Source organism: Leptonotus elevatus, chromosome 10 (genome assembly GCF_054856555.1).
Source record: "Leptonotus elevatus isolate MCC_2025b chromosome 10, RoL_Lele_1.0, whole genome shotgun sequence".
Lineage (NCBI taxonomy): Eukaryota > Metazoa > Chordata > Actinopteri > Syngnathiformes > Syngnathidae > Leptonotus > Leptonotus elevatus.
This window is the reverse complement of record NC_141248.1, coordinates 16765593-16786133: the sequence shown is the minus strand read 5'-3', so window position 1 is coordinate 16786133 and position 20541 is coordinate 16765593. Positions and strand designations below refer to the sequence as shown.

At 40.2% G+C, this 20541-nt stretch overlaps 2 protein-coding genes across 3 annotated transcripts in view; both read right to left on the bottom strand.

Moving 5' to 3' along the window:
* atp2b2 (ATPase plasma membrane Ca2+ transporting 2) overlaps positions 1–8189 on the bottom strand; it is a 91594-nt gene extending 83405 nt beyond the window's left edge. The window contains exon 1 of one of the 2 annotated variants that reach the window (XM_086086912.1): positions 8067–8189. The gene's annotated coding sequence lies outside the window, so the exon portion shown is untranslated. The remainder of the gene's footprint in view (positions 1–8066) is intronic. The other variant, XM_086086910.1, reaches the window with a different exon arrangement.
* A 3149-nt stretch (positions 8190–11338) lies between these two features.
* iars1 (isoleucyl-tRNA synthetase 1) overlaps positions 11339–20541 on the bottom strand; it is a 46091-nt gene continuing 36888 nt past the window's right edge. Inside the window, exons 27-34 of the mRNA XM_086087990.1 lie at positions 20190–20302; positions 16901–16996; positions 14843–15019; positions 14092–14212; positions 13628–13753; positions 13403–13549; positions 11971–12123; positions 11339–11898 (exon numbers count right to left, since the gene is read on the bottom strand). Of these exons, the coding sequence (XP_085944116.1) occupies positions 11816–11898; positions 11971–12123; positions 13403–13549; positions 13628–13753; positions 14092–14212; positions 14843–15019; positions 16901–16996; positions 20190–20302 (1016 nt within the window). The 3' untranslated portion in view covers positions 11339–11815. The remainder of the gene's footprint in view (positions 11899–11970; positions 12124–13402; positions 13550–13627; positions 13754–14091; positions 14213–14842; positions 15020–16900; positions 16997–20189; positions 20303–20541) is intronic.

The window sequence follows — 20541 nt, the reverse complement described above, 5'->3', positions numbered from 1 at the left end:
CGTCAGGAGACCCGAGGAAGGACCAAAGAAAAGAAAGGAAAGTGAAATCCAGCACCGACCAGACACCACCCACCACCCACCGGGCCACCAACCAGAGTCCTTCACCAACCCCAGAAACATCTAAATTCCAACAAATCAGGGAGACCTCAAGAGACCAAAGGAGAGACTGAGAAAAGGAAGGAAGGACAGACGAAGCAGAGTGAGATCCACAGACACCAGCCTCCACCGATTCAACGACCAGAGGAAGAAGCAGATTGTGTCTGAGTTTGGATAGATGCTGGTGTGGTGGATCTGGCATGCATGAAAATCTCCACCAAAGAGGGGAGCCGTCGACCCCTGCCAGGACAGAGCAAGCGCAACACCTCAGGGCCCCCCAGGCCACGGCAGCGCCAAGGGACAACCCCCGGGCCCCGCATGGGCCACCGGCCGGAGAGCAAACCCAGGAGCAGGAGCGCCCCCCACCCCAACACGGCCCGCGCCCCCAACCCAACGCAGCAGGACGGGGCACTGCAGGCCCGCCAGGCACCCCACCGGCATCTGCCTTTTAATGATACGACTGTTTTCCTTAATGTTACTCATTTGACACGTTAGCAGAAAATAAAATGCAATCAAGATAAATAAATTCAAGTTTGATCAAATAAAATGCAAATGCATCTACTCTGCTTCAAAGCTACAAACGAAAGTTAGATCATGAAGGGGGAACGCCTCGCGCTGCCCCATTTGCTTCTTGTTTGCTCCATCCCTTCTGATGTGAACATTTGCATATACCAACAAGCAGCTGAGAGAGAGAGAGAGAGAAAACAACTTGCTTGCTCACTAGCTTGCTACTGCAGAGCTTTAGTGCATGCATCTCCCTCCCTCTCTCTCTCTCTCTTATAGTCTCTCTCATTCACGGTCACACCAAGGGCATCGGCTCCCTTGGAACAGCACAGCTCATCACTGGAGAAGAAGAGGAGGAGAAGGAGGAGGATGAAATAGCGATTTCTCACGGCGATGATCACACATGAAAGGCAGACAGGAGGCTAGTGTAAAAAAAAAAAAGGCTTAGCGGAAACAAACAGCACACACGAAGGGGATTAAGAAAAGGAAGGACAATGAGAAAGGGGAGATGCTTTAAAAAGGAGTAACTGAGATGTTAATGTAAGGTGATTGCCTGCTGGTGATAATGAGGATGATGATAGCGATGATTGGGATGATGATGATGAAGAGGAGAAGGAGGAGGAGGCACTGCAGCAAAGTGAGGGAGGTGACAAGGTGGGGTGAATATGTGAGCGGGTGGATTCAGGGTGAAGATAGCGCCAGGATGCCGATGAAGCCGAGACGCGGTGAGGATAAGCACATGGCAACTTGTCTAGAATTGGAGAAGGCTCGCGTTGACCCGAGTGAGGGTCCTAACAGGTGTCGGTGGGCTTGGCGGAATTCCAAGCACTCATTAGGATCACTTCAAGCGCGTACGTGCCAACAATCCCACTCATGCAAATAAATTAAAAAATAAGAGGAAAAAAAAAACAAGCAACAAAGGCGGCACAAACAAACTATGCTAACCATGCTAGTTAGCTCGTGATCTGCCTTGCTAGAGCCTCTGCAGTATTTATTTCTATTGTAAACGCTTTTCTTCTATTGTTTGAAAACAGTCATGTCAAGACAGTGTTACAGCAATACATTAACATTTTTGCATTTTTGGTTTACGTCTCTCAAATGCCATTTAAAATTGGGCCTTTTATTTTATGGAGATTGTACGCCTGTGGCCAGAAAACACATTTCAGTGGAGAATTGAAATCTTGCATTTTGCCGTGGAGGCAACAAATGTTAGGCCAAATTTGAAAGCAGTCAGCTTACCTAACACTTGGCATGGGCATCACATGCATGGATACAAAACTTTGACAGGATGTCACGTATACAAATGGTCAACATTGTTTTTTGCTCATCTTTATTTTGCTTTAATTAGATTTTTAATTTCTTACATGCCTACCTAGACACCTACCTACCAATCGAGAATGAGATAACATCTACCTACGTTAGCTACCTACACCATCAAAACTACCTACCGGCTTAGCTACTTACCAACCAGCCACATCGTATCTACCAACCTACCAATCAATACATCTATGATCTACCTACTTATGTATTTAATCCGTGATCAACCTTACCTACATACTTATAACAATTATATTTTTTTTAAATACTGGAAAAGGATGCAACTTGTGCTTTGATCGTAGATACAGAAAATATTGAAATATGACCAATTTACCATTGTAAATACATATAAATTGACTACAAATAAAATTACATTTTCTAATCATTTTATATAAATAGTAAAGTCTGCTCAAATCAGGTAATAGTTTTTTGTCTATTATAAACCACAGACTTGAAATCATGCGTTAGAATGATAAAGCCGGTTAAAATACATCAACAACAGCACACAAGAAATTAAGACATACCCAACATGTTATTCAGTGGTGATAATAATATGGGATGGTTTCTTAAGCGACTCAAGTCTATCGTGGCCAAGACAGCCTTGTCCATAAATCATTCACTCAACGCCAGGGTCCACTGGCGTGACACTTTGGAGGCCGACCTCACGAAAACCAGAGCGTTGGTCCTTGTTTCACACCTCGATGAGCTAATACCCGCCTGTTCCCAGCAAACGCTAGATTTATTTTTAACACTTACGCCATATGCTGTATACGGCCGGCCCAAAGGCGTTTTGGAGTTATTGTGAGGCGCAATCACGTCTTTATCATACGGACCTTTGGCATATGAATCACGATGAACATGCCTTTAAGCAATACACGGTGTTAACTCTTACATTGAGGAAGGCATGATGTTAGAAAATGACCTTATCATTAGCTATAACTCACACACTATTTTCACAAACTGTTCAAAATGACATGTAGCAATAAATTAGCTTTGCTCCAACCCCAAGCTAACAAGCTAAATGATGTGTAGAGAACCACTAAGTTCAAAGGGCAAAACCTACCAAATTCTGCTGCTCCTTTTGCTTCCTTTGTCTCGCTTTGAACAGACAGTTAAGCACAATGACTCAAGATGGATGGCATGTATTCTTTTGATTGAAAGTTCCGGAAAGTTTCCGAACGCTCCTTGACGCCTCGCAGCAACAGCTCCCGTGCAAATATTGACTCGACTTGGTTCACGTATAATTAGCAATAAGTTTGTTTGCTTCCCAGCTTCAACCCATGGACAGCGGCGAATGCGGAGTTACTAATGTAGTGCTATAAACTGCAGATTTCAGTGATACTTACAGGGAAGTCGAAGTGGATACATTACAACAAAAATGTCATCAATGTAGCGGGACCATGTTAGGTAAAGTGCGATATAGCCGGCGAATGTTGTAGACCGTATGTACATGTGAGGGCAGCAAGAATAGTCATCAGCGTCTTGGAGGAAGAACTCCAAGCCACAAAAAGAAAAACAGTCCTCCCACAATAAAGATCACCAAAGGGCTGCAGCTGATTTGAGGTTGCTCTCAAGTAATTATGCTAACACAACACGAGAAGTGACTTGGCTGGTCCGTGATGACATATGAGGTGTGTCAAACAAATTCCCAGACTGGTGTTTACACATTTTTACACATTTCTAATCTAAACTAACAAATGAAATTTCCCCTTCATTGCGGGCCAGGTGCCCAAGCAGCATGTCTACAAAGAGTTCCTGCATGCTCTGATACGTTTCCACGACATCAAGACTGATAAGAGGCTGATTAAACTAATATTTGCCTTGATTCAACTTGAAAGTTTCACTCGAAGGCCCAATGCTTGACAATAAGTCGACTCCCAGCTGCTGCTCGTAAACAAACAAATATTTGATTTTTTTTTTTTGCTTGAGGATTTAGTCATCCCTGTCTTCTTTACTCGACAGTTCGCAGTGAAGGACATGTGACCATGAAGAATGGAAGTCACCTTGAGACGGTGTTAAGATGCATAAATTACCCAAAGGTCAAATAATAAACTTGATCCCGGGGTCACAACACCAATCTAATGTATATGTAATATCCAATAGACCGATAAATTACGTTAAATATATTAGGGCTCTATTTTTGTGCCCAGTGCAAGTTTGGCAGTCAGTCTAATTTGTTTTCTTTGTTTTGGCATTTTGCTTAACTAGCATAGACATAATAGGGATGTTTTGTGGCGTTGTGAGATGGAACACAGCAGACTTCATGGCCAATTGAAGCGGCTCACCTCATTCCCATTCAAATCAGGTTGGTCGAAGCGTACACAGTATTTTACAAACAGATGATGTAGTGTCCATGAGTAAGAAGCACATTTCGACTGAAAAAAAAGTTCAGTCCTCCATGTGCTAGGTTCACCGGAACTTGTTCAAACAGGTTACTTTGGTGACAGTTTGGACCCTCAAGCTTGTTGCCAAAGTCAAGAATTCAGTGGCTCTTTGAATGTATGTGTTACAACAAACCTCAGGCTAAGCACCAGGATATCGCATTAATTTAAAGAACATGCAATTGTGACATAGAAACAAACACTAAGTACTAGTAGTAGTCGTAATGGCAGCTAATGTGTGGCGCTAGTTAGCTGCCACCTCGAGCATGCGGCCACAACAAAGATTTACTATTTACAGTAGCAAAAGTCAGAATAACTATCGAGGATTCGACACGGTCAGTCATTTTAAACAAACAAAGGTTTCGTAATTAGAAGCAAAAGTTTCAAATGCCACCGAAACTCGTTTGCTGCCACTTTATCACTACCTGTGTGTGTACCTAATGAGGTGGCCGGTGTTCACCAGCCTATTCATAATGTACCAGTCTTCCATTTATTACATCTGCCATCATTAGCGGCGGCTAATTAGCAAAGAGTGAACCTGGTCAACCTGCATGCAAAGCACTATTTTGTGATCATTCTGCAGGTCAGCCAGCATCGAGATAGTCGACCTCGATCGGACGCCTTGTCAGGAGCAACATTCGCTTGGGCTCTTAGCTGCGCTCGGGCTAACGGACCCAAGGCGCGGTGCAGTGAGTGCATGGGGGTCGTTGATTGTATCTTTAATGGCCGCTGTGTGGACGCAGCATTAGCATGGTCAAGTTATTTGCTCTCAGGGGCAATTTCCACTGACTGAACAAGCATTTTTCCGTTCACTCCTTCAAACGCACGCTAAGAAAATGGCAAGTCCCTTACATTACTAATAAAAGGAGTGAGTGCGGATTTCATTTTAGACTACTTATTGGTTAACAGCACCTTGCGAGCGTCTACAGCGACAACACACGCACTTTTAATGAGAAATACTTGCAATCTTAACCCCCAAATTTGTTATATTAATATAAAACTACATGTCAGGATGCACAAAAAAAACTCCATGGGACTCGTCATAAAACAAATTGAAGTCGACCATTTTGGTATTTCAAAAATGTTTGAAAATTCTGCCCCCCGAAGCTGGTTTAACTTACTGAAGCTATATGAAATTTGGTAGGCACACAAAAAGGCTCAGGAAGCCTGCCATTTTGGTTTTTGGATCTATTGGTCCATTTCTAGGATGAACTCGCCAAACAATGTGATGGTTTGAAGCGGACATTTAACTGCTCCGAGCTAATTTGTCAGATTGCATACACCTTATACTTTACAGATAGGTGACATTAACGTTGAAATAACTGAGATTTAACCTGAAAATTTGGATTATGAGAACACATCCAACCAAGTTTTATTGCCAACGTTCCATTTCTACGGTGAGGATTCATTAATGTTCTTCATGGCACCTTATCAACAGTGTAGCAAGGAACTACAGAAAACTACACCATGTGATCGCATCCCCAAATTACTTTCTGTGTGCAAAAGCAAGTCAATGAAAACACTATCCATCTTTTGTATTGTTATCTGACTGGTGAGATGGATAGACCACCTATAGCGTGATGCAAAATAAAGACCACCACAGTTGAAGAAGAAAAGTGGGGGTGAGCTATATGGAGAAAGAGATGGATCGAGCTGATATTGTGGGTGAAGAATGATTTAAGTCCCTCCACATCTCTTTTCAGCAACCACCAACTACTGGAAATGAAGCTAAAAAATATATATTCAAAACATATTAAAAGGTGCTCACAGCATGAACTAAAACGATTAAACAAAACCCTGCACAAGGTTTCCTGGAAATGGGTTAAGTAGGATTTGCTTATGTTGCATTCAAGACGGCTGAGAAAGTTGGAAATGTCTGAGGAACGTGCACAAACTAAACTTCATCATGACTCAAGATGTGTGTGCATAGTGTTTATGCACGCAGACGTTGGATTTAAATTTTCCAGACCTACAACAGGTGGACATTTACAATTGAATCAAACTACTCCCTGAATGGTGAGGATAAGCAGTGCAGAGAATGGATGGACTGATGGATGTTCTGAACTGCTGTTTCCATGCCATTGTTGAACCCATAGTGGATGTAGTCAGACTAATATTTTTACTCTAATTAAATACTGATAGACGCTAGGAATGCTCCCTGAGGAATTCAAGTAGTGTTCAATAGAACATCAATAGAACACAGGCCTCCCCCAAGGTCAAACAATACTAATTGAGTTCAGCACAAAACTGAAAGCCCTCCAGAGACACCAACTTGAATTCTGCAAATATCACTCTTTCCTGACGGATAATAACACCTGAAGAACCCAGCTCGATTTTCCGCAACCACAAAATGCGATGAGATTACAAATCTTTTAAAATAGAACAGGACCACATGGTGTCGGGTGAATGAAACTCTGCAGGTGCAGGCACTGGCGAGAAAAGTTATTACGCACCATATTTGACACTTTTCCAAGAGCCCAAATTAGCCAGAGGATAAAAATACCAGTTCGGCAGCTACCATTATCATCTAATAGTTCTGTAGTGGTAGACAACAGCTAGGGAGCCAATTAAACACCATGTTAGCATCAGTATGCAGCTAGCACAGTCGCAATGGATTCTTAGCCATGTTATGTTTTCCAAGAGCCTAAATTAGCCAAAAAATGAAGAAAATAAGTTAAAGTTAAAGTAGCCACCACTATGAGTTAGTATTTCCTCCACAGGTGTCGACACCAGCTAGTTGATTAATGCCACATTAGTCACATTAGTGTTAGCCTGCAGTTAGCACGACATTGAGGGATTGTTGTTCGGCCATGATGGACCCTTTTTTTTTTTAAGTCAAATTTGCCAAAAATATGAATAAAAGAATAAGGTAAGGCTAAGTAAATTACACCCATGAGATCCTGTTATTGCTCCAAAGATGTCGGAACCCAGAAACATTTATTAGATGCCATATTAGCATTAGGCTGTAGCAAAGTAGCTAATTGTTTGACACGTTTCACTAAAAATTTTTGTTAGTTGTTTTTTTTTTAGCTACTGTAAATTAGCCAAAAGACACCATTAAGAAGAAGCTTATAATGACTAAGCAGGTATAGACACCATACTAGCCATGCTAGCATAATCTTAAAACTGTCAAATATGCAGGAGATTGTTTGAGGGCCATGTTTGACAGTAAAGACATTTGAATGCAACGAGTGACTTGTGTGTTTTCGCTCCTCTCTCGGGAGACTTTGCATGTTATCGCTGGGTCTTGTCTTTCCACATGTTCCCACCGGCTACTCACTCTCTCTACAAAAAATAAATATCCATCTATTTTCTATTGTGCTTGTCCTCATTATGGTCGTGGGTGAACTGGAGCCTATGCCAGCTGACTCTGGGGCTAGCAGCGGAGTACTCCCTGGACTGATCAGCAGCCAATCGCAGTGAAATAAACAGATAAAAATAAAACAGCTGGCTTCTTTGAAATTTTCCATTTGACACACTTTGTGTACTGGGATGAGTAGGAAAGGCAAATATATACTCAAGTAATGTGTGTTTCCCAAGCCAAAGCGTTAAGTTACAACTCACCAGTGTTAAATACTGCAGTGCTGATGATAAAAAAAAATAACACTGATGATTCAAGTTTATACACTAATCTTAGTTTGAGAAAGTTAATAGGGTCAAGTTTCAGCCATTTGACCTGGGGGGGGAAACATACACACACACACACCATAACCCTCAATGACAAAAATGCACGCTTAGTGCCATACTTCACAATTACGGGGTACTCACAAGGGGAAACGGCGGGTCCTGTTCTGGGTGCCCGGCGGTATCCTTCGGGCGTTAGTGCCAGTCGGCTCACCTGCGTGACTCCGAAGGCAATGTGGAGCTTATAGCTTGGGCTTTTCCCTCTTGTACGCACCTCAGCGGAGGCATTATGAGAGGCTGAAAAAGAAACAACACTTGGAGGAGGAGGAAGATGTGGAGGAGGGAGTGAAGGAAACAACTTACTATAGTGGACATATACATTAGCATTCATTTTTGAAGTACAGTTTAATGTACATATGCTTCAATAAACATGTTACTGTTAAAACTACTCGCTCACTGTACTTTTTTTAGGCAATACATATTGCCTATCAAAAACCTGCAACATTTCTTTGAAATAGATTAGTCAAATGACATTTTACCACACTTTGAAATCAAAATAATAATCTCAAATCACAACTATCTAAAGTCCAATGCTTTTCAATGAGCCCAATTTATTTTCATCGAGTAAGACCGCCATTTTGGACTTGTGACGTAAACATGTAATTGTCCATAGCCTACTCTGCCCATCACACATCAACCACATGAACTTTAATACATCTATGGTACTATTCTTGGGCATTAAATCATATTGTTCCTCGCAAATACACACTTATTTCCTGCGTATGGCCTCCACTAGTCTGCCCTATTCATTTGTGTAGCTAATCAACTTTACGTCAGTCCGTAATTCTCACAACTATGACGTCACCCTTGCGCTTAAAAATGGGCACGAGTACTTAAAAGCGTCTCATGTTGGTATCTATAGTAAAACGGTGGTCCGGTAACTAAAATAAATAAAATTCACTATTTATTTATTTAATCAAATGCGCAATATGTCACAAAGGGCAGAATCATCTATCACGGAATTCGTTCATGCGCCATGAAATTTGTCAGAACATGACAATTTAGCGACATTAGCTTACTTAGCTTAACTACCTGCTTTTGTGTTAAGTATGACAACAGTACCTGGCATCGAGGACATCATTTTGCAGCCAGAGTGTCACCGAGCAAAACACGCAAATAAATGTAATGAATGTGTTTTAAGTATAGTGCGTTGGATAATTAACATGACAGCTGTAATATTAGAACGACCAATTAGGGAATGCGAAAAGCTACAGCCATCACTGGTGAAAGCGCAAAATGGCTGTTTTGTAAAATTCCCGAAGGGGGAGGGGAGAGGCTTAAAATTATTATTTATATATATATATATATATATATATATATATATATATATATACATACACACACACACACAAAATTAACAAACTACGACCGAGTAGAAGTTGTCATTTATTAAATAAAATAAACGCATTGACTTTTATTTTTAGGGAAAGCGCAAATATGGAACAACTTGTAAATATTCACGTGATGCCTTTGAAAATTCACTACGAAGATAACCAGCGCAAAGTTTGCATTTGCCATTTACTCGTTTAATGGATTAGACGATTGAAGTTCGTTTGACATTCAGAAAACTCAGTTGAACCACACACAACCCACCACAGGCAGGCACCTCAACGTCAAGTTGGCCCACAAGTGGTCAGTGTGGTAACTGCGGTTGAGGTCAGCACCTTCCATCCTCTCCACACTCAAATTCTGGAGATGGTCTCTAAGTGTGGACCAGCGTTGTCATCCTGGAGCCGGAGGAAAGGGTTCAGTCTCAAGTCAAGACTGCAGTGTGACCAGATGCTTGGCCTTGGCAAAGACGACTTGGCAAAATTGTTCATGGGCAAAACCCACATTGCATGGTACTGTACTTAGCTGCAAATGTTGCACCGTTTGAAAAGGAAATATCAGATTTGTGTTGGTTTATTAAATAAGAGTTAGTATTCCCGTTTCATTCCTTTTCCTGTTAGGATGGCACATACACAGACACGCACCACAAACAGTGACACAGGAGAGAGCGTGGAGGTCTTCCCACGCCCTCCCGCCCTTCTGGTTGGACTGAGATATCTCCCACAGGCCAAGCTCTAAATAGACTGCACCCCCAAAACCCTTCACACACACACACGAAAAGTCATCAAATCCCACCCTCACGCAAACTAAAATGCTATGAACTTAAAACCTTTAAGTCAGTTAAAAAAAATAATGTTCAACAACTATGGTGGTAAGGTGTTCCCAAGTGTATTAAGGAGGAACTTAAAGCTTGTTCACAGACACATTAGTGAATAATTAAGTGCTACTAATAATGTGTTACCAAAAAACAGGATCATCAAGTACATTAAAGCTACAGTAATGTGCTTACCGATGTGAGCCACGCACACAAAAAGGAACTTGGGTGACCCCTCAGAAGGTACCTGCTGTGCCTCATACGTGGGAGGAATTTTAAGCTTTACAGGAGAGAACAACTCCCAACAATGCAGAATTATTTACAGTTAGGTAACACTACAAACCCTTTACCTTGAATGAACGGGGCAGATAGCACAGCAGCAACATATTTTGGATTGATTGTATATCAATTAAAAACAATTCCTCAAAAAGGCCAATGAATGAAACTGAATCTGTGTTAATACAATGTGTGCTTGCGTGCATTATTGTATTTAATATTAGATACTTCATATCATGAGTGACTAATGACGCTAAATTGGATGAGCTGGTATTTCCGTGACATGTTCATGCTAAATTGTTTCGCTTCGAGGGTTGAAGGGGGTGGTGCTGACTTGCAGATCTCGACGACTACTACGAGTCATAAAGATGATGATTGCCGCATGCGCTTAATTTGAATGCAAATTTATGCCAAGTTGTAGTAAAATAGTCCAACTTCGGGCCGACCAATCAAATTTGCTCTCATCAATAACACACTCTTTCGTTCTTCAATATTGGATTTTTTTTGTTGTTGTTGATATGTTACATATACCAGAGTCAAATGTGACCTTTTCCACATTTCAACGCGGCAACTGCGTTTCTGCTTTTAACACCACAGTATCACTATCTGATGTTGCCGACATTACAAAGCAGCAATATTGATATTTTCATTTACATCACATTTAATCATCGTACTTAATATTGCTTTGCATTTAAGTTGTTATTGTTACTGTGGGTGGGATGTTTTTTTTTGTTTTTTTGTCCTACCTCATTACAGCCACTGAAAGCATCTTTAATCCCCTTTGTTGCCTTTAATGGCCGACTTTGCAATTAAAGAAGGTTAGGCGAACAAATGGGACAAAGCGTGTGAGTCGGGCAGATAAACAAAAGAGCAAATGAGGTTAACGCTGCGGGACCAGACGCACTTCTCTTGACAAGGTTGAGAGAGCAAAAAAAAGTTCATTTTCCATCACCATTGATTTATTCCATTTGACAGCATTTTTCCATAAGTTGACCCGAAAGCTCAGCCACCGGAAAAGTTCATTTCAACTTTCCAAATGAAGACTCACAAAGCAATGAAAGTTTTATCTGGTCAATTCTAAACGGCGGGTGGCCACAATAAGGCAAATTGGTTTGCCCAATTAATTGCCACAGCTGTAATGACTCTGGACCCTTGACTTACCTTAAATGAGTTTCGAAGAGAAACACCTTGCAAGTTTGTAGCGTTGAATGGGAAAGAAACAGACAACCGCATAATTAACTGTTTTCAATGAGAGGCCTGTGCTACTTTTATGATGTTGTGCTCATGGGTTCTAAAAGTGGAGTTACACTCATGATCATATAGGAAGGTTTTTAAAAATAAAAAAAATGCAATTTTCGAAAGCTGTACTGTAACAGTGAGGACAAGTCTTGAGGTGTTTTGTGTCCTCCGTGTTCTACGATTCCGCAGTAGTGGGAAGAACTCGCACAAACAGAGTTTTGGTGTCCAGAGATTTTACTGCAGAATCGGCCGGAAGCTCTGAAAAGAGACGAGATGAGGATCAGAACAATGAAAATTCTCACTGACTGCTGGCATCACTCTTGATCGTACCCTGGCTGAGGTCCTGGTCCAAGTAGAGTCCGAGTCGCCTGCCGCGGAGACCGAAGACCTTGGCGGTCTCCGACATCAGGCCGGAGTAGTCGAGCCTGTTCTGGCCCACTGGGTTGACCAGCAGCAAGGTTCCCACTTGTCCCGTTTTGCACTCTGCAGGAGGCGAGCAGGTAGAGAGACAAGTGCACATATTTGACTAATTATTAAACAAATGAGGGTGACCTCAGTGTAAAAAAAAAAAAATTACAGAGGAATGCATGACCGATCGTTAAGGCAGTGACCAAGGTCCAATTACAAATTCAAGATGCAACAACACACTGATCGATGTCCATTTCATAAAGCGGTACCCTTAACTTACGAGTGACCCAATTTATGATTTTTATTTTATTTATTTTTTTAGAGATGAGCAACGCTCAGTTAAATTTTTTTGTCTTGAGCAGTGAGCTAAAAGTTAAGTTATGAGCACTAAATGGAGGACTTGCACTTCAAAACAAGCAGCAGTTTGGCAGATAGGGGACATTAATATATATATTTGTTTTATTTTTTATTGTTGTAATTTTTGGAAATTTATTTTTCATACATTTTAGACTGCTGGATTTCTGTCTTTTTTTCTTTTCTTTTTTTTCTCTCAATTGTATGGACACATGGTTAATTTCTGCCTCTCCTTTCTTTTTTGAACATTTTATTTGATATTTTTTCTGCCTTTTTTTTTTGCTATATATTTTCTGACATTTTTGGCAATTTTGTGGACATTTTAGGTACATTTGGGGATTTCTTCTTTTGATTTTGGACATTTAATGGTTACTTTTTGAATGTTTTATTTTCTGCTTTAAAATAAAAAATTTAAATCAATATTCTGCTTTTTGGCAATTCCAAATACATTTTGGGGAAATGTTCTGCCTTCTTTTGTTTTTGGACATTTTATGGTTACCCTTTAAATGTTTTCTTTTCTTCCTTTTTAATGATGTTTTTGGCAATTTCATGGACATTTTATGGTTATTTTCTGCTTTTCCTCTTCCTTTTCGAGCAGTTTCAGGTAATTTAAAACTTTTCCATCCATCTTTCGACTTAAAATGTCACTTAAAAATGTGGACTACATTATTAATTAAATGTATTTATAATAATATAATATATATATATATATATATATATATATATATATATATCTTAATAGCTTAATTTTTTACATTATTTTTTCTTTTTTTAGAGATCCACAGGGAAGCTACAGGAAAGGGACTTCAGAGCCACAGGTTGCAGAACCCTGTAATAGGTGTTGCACCAAGTCAAATGTTTTTGTTATATTGGCAGATCATTTTGTTTAAATTAAGTAATATCAACTCCATCTCACTAGAGTTTTTTCTTTTTTTTTGCAATTTTTTGCAGTGTTTTTGAATCAAACTTTTCTGCTTTGTGTGCATGTGCGTGTTCTCACCGGCGGGCTGAGCGTCACAGAGCATCAGGTTCACGTAAGGACATACGAGGGCGCTGCCGGAGGAGGCGGGCCCGGGGGATGCCGCGTCTGTCGTCACCAACAAGGTTTTACCACTCAGAGCCCGCAGGTCCGCTTTACTAGCCAATTCTGCGACGCAGATGAGCACGCCGTTAGACATCAAGAGTGCACAGAGGAGCACTTTTTAATGTTTGGACTCGTGCTCACCTTTGCCGTCGTTAAAGAGTCTGAGCTTGGCGTTGTTGGGCCCGAAGATGCTGCCGCACACAATTTTCAACGTGTCCACGTCCAAGCCGTTATCGCCTTTCGGATTCTCCAGCAGCACCACCCCGTCTGCAAAAGACGGTCATAAAGGGGTAACGGCCAATGAATATTTCACATTCCAACTTGTAAATCTTGCTAAACGCTTTATATAAAAGTTGTAAAAACACCAAGAGCTGTCTCTTTGGCGTTTCTGAAGAAGCTGCACACCCATGCATTCGGTGCAGTGTACATGCAGCAGCGGCTTCGAAACATTAGCCACCTCATGACCACAAACATTTTTACAACAATTGTACAGCTACTTTGATAGTGTTTACAAAAACAACCTTGGGCAATGAGCCACATGCTACTTCACTTCCTTTTCCATTATTGTGGTTTCTCTTTCTTTTCTTTTTTTTTTTTGGTTCCACCTTGTTCTTTGCCGTTGACTTTCACTCGGACGTTGACGTAAGCACACGCCGGTCCATTTAAAGCGGCCCGTGGCGCCGATGATCCCTTTACAATCGTTAGCTCCAGGTCAGAGCCCTTCAGCTGCGCCAAACATGGGGGAAAGAAAGGCAGGATCAGTAAATTGAGAATACAAATACTTTCAATACATTCGGTAATGTTTAAATGTTTATGCTCATATAGGAGTTTCCCACAGGAAATAATGTCAAGTTTGTTCCTTATTTTGACTCTTTTCCCACATAAGAACAACATGAGGAAAAAAAATTGGGGTTATCTCATGTTTTTATTTGTTATAGTGGATGCCAGGATAGTATGGCTGCAACATGTTGTAAACTTACCAAGTTTATATGCAACATTTTTAACATGAACATCATGCAAATCAACTAGCGATTGTGATTGGTTAGCTAGGATCCAATCATGAACCAGAAGTGTTGACATCATCCAAAGTATGCGTTTTAATGGTTTAGACACGCAAATATGTTATGTCCACCGTAATCATCTATGGGTCCGAAGGGGTTAAATAATAATGAAAAAAATCTGCTTGGTAAATGTAATTTGTGTATTTAATGATTTGATGCAAAGTAAATTGTCCTCTTTTTTTACATTCATGTAATTTATGTATTTAGTGTCATAAAAAAATAAATAAAATAAAAAACGTTCACACCAAATTTGAATGTTCAACTTTGGGGGTTCCACTAATTTCCAAACCCGTACCTGCGTCTTCTCCTGGATGATGACGCCGGCACCTTTGGGGACAGGATAAGGCAGAAGCGGCGCCTTCGTCGTCGCCAGGATGAAGTCCGTGTGAGCCTGGATCACCGAACCCAAGTACTCCCCATCTGGCTGACAGCGGTAGTACACCGTGATCTCGTCCGACGGCACCAAATGGCCCTGAGAGAAAACGTGGACCCGAATATGAACACAAATCGGCTCCTCAAAGGATTATTCCCTTGCTTAATATTCTTGATTAAGGCAAGAAAAATGACATAGGAGGGTGACGTTATTTTCTAATAAGAACATTAAACCTGTAGGGAACGGTTAGCTAAAGAACGGTAGAGAGCGTGGAATTAACATCACAGGAGGATGACATGAAAGAAGGTGGATTAGAAAGGAAAGGAAGCAAAAGTGAGAATAAATAAAGGCACATGAAAGTGTTCCGTGCAGCATCCGCGAACCTTGACACCTTCCTCAAGCATCGATTTCGTCCTCATCGGGACCGCTGCATGCTGCATGTGTGGACGGATGCAATTTCATACACGCGCACACACTGCAATTGCAACATACAGCTCAAGGGCAGAGAAATAAGTTAGCGAGATACAGTGGAGCGCTCAATCAATGGAGGGAGGTTTATAGGCCAAGGTAGTGACCCTCTGCTGATGTTGCTACCACTCTGATCGCGCGTGTGTGTGTGTGTGTTGACAAAAACAGAAAACTCCAGTTAAGTGTGAATACTTATAAACAATGGATTGGCCTACTGCTACAAAACAAAAACACCCACACGTACACAAACAGCAAAAGTACAAGCGAGCATTGGCTAAATTAATTCCCACCCCTAGGGTGGAAAATTCCTCACAGATCTTGAGGAGGGGTCGAGGGTTTTGAAATAAGAGTTGGAATGCGGCCTGGCCGGGATCCAGCCAGCAGCGCCGCCGCCACTTCTACCGCGCGCACCCATGGAAAAAACTTGTTTGTTTCTTGAGAAAACAAGAGGCTGCCGGCTAATCCGTCTTTACTCCCCGGTCGCACTTCAAAAGCTCCAACGCTCGAATCTGAAAGGGGCCAGAGCGTAATTAAGCCGCCATTAATCCCGCCTTATGATGGAGAAACGTCTGACTGGGACGCTGCAATGGAAAGATTTCGCAAATAAGCACGAGAGCGTTCAAAAAAAAATGAAGAAGGAAGGCAGAAGAGGAGGGCCATCATGAGGGTAGAAACATTTTTTAAAAATGGTGAATGCGGAATGGAAATTGGCGGGCTGAAATGGAAAAATTGGTTCCATTATGCTGCCAATTTGCCGTTTAATTATAATAACATAATATCAAATTCATTATTCCCCCTCATTGATTTTTGGGGAAAACGCAGTTACAAAAACTAATAGCACCCTGAAATTTAATAGGCATGTTTAGCATGAATAGACCCACAAAATTATTTTTTATTTTTTCTATTTTAATGTTGCAATGTTGTGCGCCTATGTTAGCTAACCCTCTGAACATTGTATGCCAGCAGTGTCCAAACTACAGCCCGGGGGCCATTTAAGAGGCCCGTGTCCTATACTAAAAAGGACATCTGATAATAATAAATTGATGTACTTTAGAGCTTTTATAAATATGCAAATTAGGTATTTACAATTCAACAAGTACAATCATATCTCTTCATAACACTGTGGCGAATAACTTTTGCAAACACAAATGGTTTCCTCCACTTTCTGCTCTGTGTCAAGTTCCGAATTCCGAATGATTTCCACGTAACTTCTTCAAAAATGGCAGGCCAGTTTACGATTTCTCCTGTTTTGGTTCTGAAAGTAGAGATGGGATTCGGTTGCTGTTCCATGCAGGGGCTGATATTTTTTTTGGGGGGGGGTCTTGTAAAATACTAAACTGTTGAGGTAGCTATTTTGCAAGAATAAAAATGTAATATAAAGACTATGCAAGTCCTTGAGTGACTTATTTTGGTATGAAAGTAAAAAAAAATCAAAAAATCAAAGTGGCCCTTGCATCCTTCGATTTGTCTGTATGTGGCCCTCAGAGAGGAAAAAGAAGCACCCCCACCCACCTTCTTGCGAAGCTTCTGAACACGGTTGATGACCTCTCTGGCCACGCCCTCATCTACCATGGACTGATCCGGGGTGACGTCCAACAGCACCAGCACCTACGGCACAGTAAAGAGCACACTTTTGTTACAGATGAGCCATAATAAGCGAGTTTTTCTCCAGCAGCATTCTAAAATTAAACATTTTTTAATTGAGCTGATTCAATGGCACACTTGAAAATCACATCCAAGAATGAACTTTTTTTTGCATTTCTTGTCATTTCTGTGGCTTTTTTTTTTAAGCACTTATTCACAAAGAAGGAGCTGCCCCAACAAAAAAGGATAGGTACTAACTACATACATTATACACTGTTTTGTGTATTTTACTAATAAAAGTGGTGAACTTCTTTTTAACTCATTCACTCCCAGACATTTCTACTGAAGCAACCCCCTTTGCTCCCGGCTGTTTTATTGGATGTTGACTGATTTTGCAAGGCCCACAGAATATTGTGTTCTATTGCTATAAAACCATGGAACCTACCTAAAGAAAGATTAGTCTCTCAGGGGAAAAAAAAGTATATTTGTATCTGTTTCAGTTTTGCATTTTCATCAAATTTTCCCATTCCTTGTGAAAACACTGAGGAAGAAAAAACTTGTTGCAACATGGCGCTGTCTGATCTCTTACACTTTGCTGCCACCTACTGGACGTTTTTTGTAGTAACTACCATAGATTTAAGCCACCTCTTCATGTCAAAAGCTGCATCAAAGCCTTCTGTACGCTCTTGCATAAAAAATATATATTTAAAAAACACATTAAAAAAAATTATGAATACATTTTTTGGGAGTGAAGGACAAAGTATTAAAAAACGTTTACACGTTTTGGGGTTTTGAATGAGTTAAAATTGTATGACAGTTAATAACATTTATTGTGATTAATTTACTTTTATGCTCGTATAAAAGTTAAGTATTTTAAATAGGATAGTGCCAGATTTCAGGTAGCCAAATTTAAGAATTTAAAGCAACACTAAGGAACTTTCAGTTTACATTGATTATGGCGGCGCCATTTTTCTGAAGAAAGACCACATTTCCTATGAGGACAAGCGCATTGCGTCGTTTTTGAGCAAATGAAATCCGGGCCAATGTTGATCTTTGACTGTCCTTTTATCCGGGTAGTTTCCCTTTTCCTTTTTTGTCTCCTCAGACAAAACCTCTCAGTTGTTTTACAGCTTCTGCCATGAAAGCAGTAATCGTGCATCGACATTCAAATTGACTTCCGTCTTTGTAACGAATGGGGAAAGGGGGGAAGTGACGTATGCCGTAAAGCGGTCATTACATTTGTAGTCTTTTGTGTGGCAGTGTTCCTACCGTCCTCCTCAAAGTTGCGTCGTGCCAGTAAAAATGATACAGCAAAGGTCATCAGAAACGTTATGAAAATATTTTATTAGGTTAAAAAGTTAATTAGTGCTACTTTGCTCTTTTAAATATGATCATTATGAGTGGGCGATTTGGTTTCACTATTAAAACAGAACATAACCAAAATAGATATAGTATAGATGAAGTATAAAACAAATGACATGAGATAGACAATGCTATTTCAGGAACTCTGCATATATTATGAACGCAGGTCAGGCTTGTTATCTTCCTCGTTATGACGACTACTGTACTGTACTGTACTGTACTGAAGAAGAATGTATCTACAGAAGCGGAGGGGAGGAAAATGCATGTAAGCAACACACAGCTGAGAGCGTGGCAGCCAGATGGGAGACTGTGAGGCAGTGCGAGCGAGCGAGCGAGCGAGAACGACGGCAAATTAAAAAGCCGGCTCGGTAAACTGGTATTAAGGTGCAACCGTGTGCTGTGCGTACGCTCGGCGGAGCAATGATTAGCGACGGCCTGTGGGAAAGCCGGACGAGCTGGACTCCTCTTAGCTGAAAGATGACCGTCAGTGTGGCGACGCGATCATTTGTTCCCCACAGCGTGTACAGTGGATGTGCAACACGACGACTTTGTCAGTAACATGTCAAAATGTTCGCCATCTGTCTCATCATTGGCTCGTTATGGCGGAATAGAGCAGAGGATCACAATCATGCACAAATGTTACCAACTATGCTAGTATGTGCATACTAACAGATGAATTGATTTTTAAGAATTCATGACATAATTTACAGCCAACTTCCACATGTGGGAAATCTGCCATGATGCTGCTCAACATTCACAGAAAGATTGTCCCATTCTATCTATTTTCTATACTGCTTATCCTCATATGGGCGAATCCCACATTCCTTTGAAAATAATTTGTAAACGATAACAATAAATTAATTAATTGACAATTTGTTTATTTTCTCTGAAGAGATCAAAAATATTTACTAACATGCTATTATAGGGGGTTAGAGGTATAAAAATAATAAAACCAATAAGGATTTTTTTTTTTCCTAAGTCAATGCCGATTCCAATACTAGGCAGAATATAAAGTTCCGATAAAAGATTAATCAGCCAATTACTTCTACATCTATCCATCCATCCATTTTCTGAATACTGAATAAAATTACTTCTTTTATAATCCATTAAAACGCACATCAATAAAGATATGAATTACAGGTACAACATTACAATTTTACAATACTTGTTTCTTTATTGTTTAAGTTTAAAAGAGAGGAAAAAATAGGCACAAAATCAGCTTCTTTTTTTTCTTGGGGGAGGGAATGTTTGAATATCATTGTTTTCTTATGTTGTAATGTGTTAAAAAAACTGTGCAAAAAAATAAAATAAAAATCGGAGAATTCTGGCCATAACAAAAATTATACATTCCGAGTACCTCAGTAGCCCCATCAAATTATAATTGTTATTATTATTATTATATATCTATTAAGAATATTCTGTTAAACCATACCATACCAAACCAAGTGCAATTTCATTCCTTTATCCATTTTTTTTAATTTTTTTACAAAGAAATTAAGTGAAATTATGCCCAATGATTAAATAATAAAACAATTTCCTTTTTTTTTTTACTCACAATTTGGTGAATAAAGGGGACATTTACTCAAATTAAAAAAATAAAAATAGTGATTTTAAATTATTTTTAGCAGTCACTTTTTGGGGCTAAATTGCTAACATTTGGCCATGTTTATTAAAAAAAAAATATATATATATATATATATATATATATATATATATATATATATATATATATATATATATATATATATATATATATATATATGAGTAATGGATTTATGCATCATAACACCGTTTCCTAGAGACCCATAAGAAGTGTTGTACTGTTTGAAGTGATTCTTCTATGCCAGCCGCTCACCTGTGCGTCAGAATGGGCTTCATACTGCGCGGCTGAGTCAGAGCTCTGATTGAACGCGTACATCAGCCTCAGATCCTCCTCGTGAAGCTCATGTCCGTCCACCACGATGGAACCTGAAATGCCGCCGCCACCACAAACATGCAGCACGTCAGTTGACTCGCAAAAACGTATACGTCATCCTGACTTCATCCTTCGCCAACACTGTTTTTATTGTCTGTAAACTGTTGGGGAAGAAGAGAATCAAAGCATAATTGATCTACGTTCATTAAAGTGGTCAACAAAAAGCAACAATTTCCCTTTATGGGCTTGGGATTTTCTCATTCAAAATCATGTTAAAGTGCTGGAGAGCCAA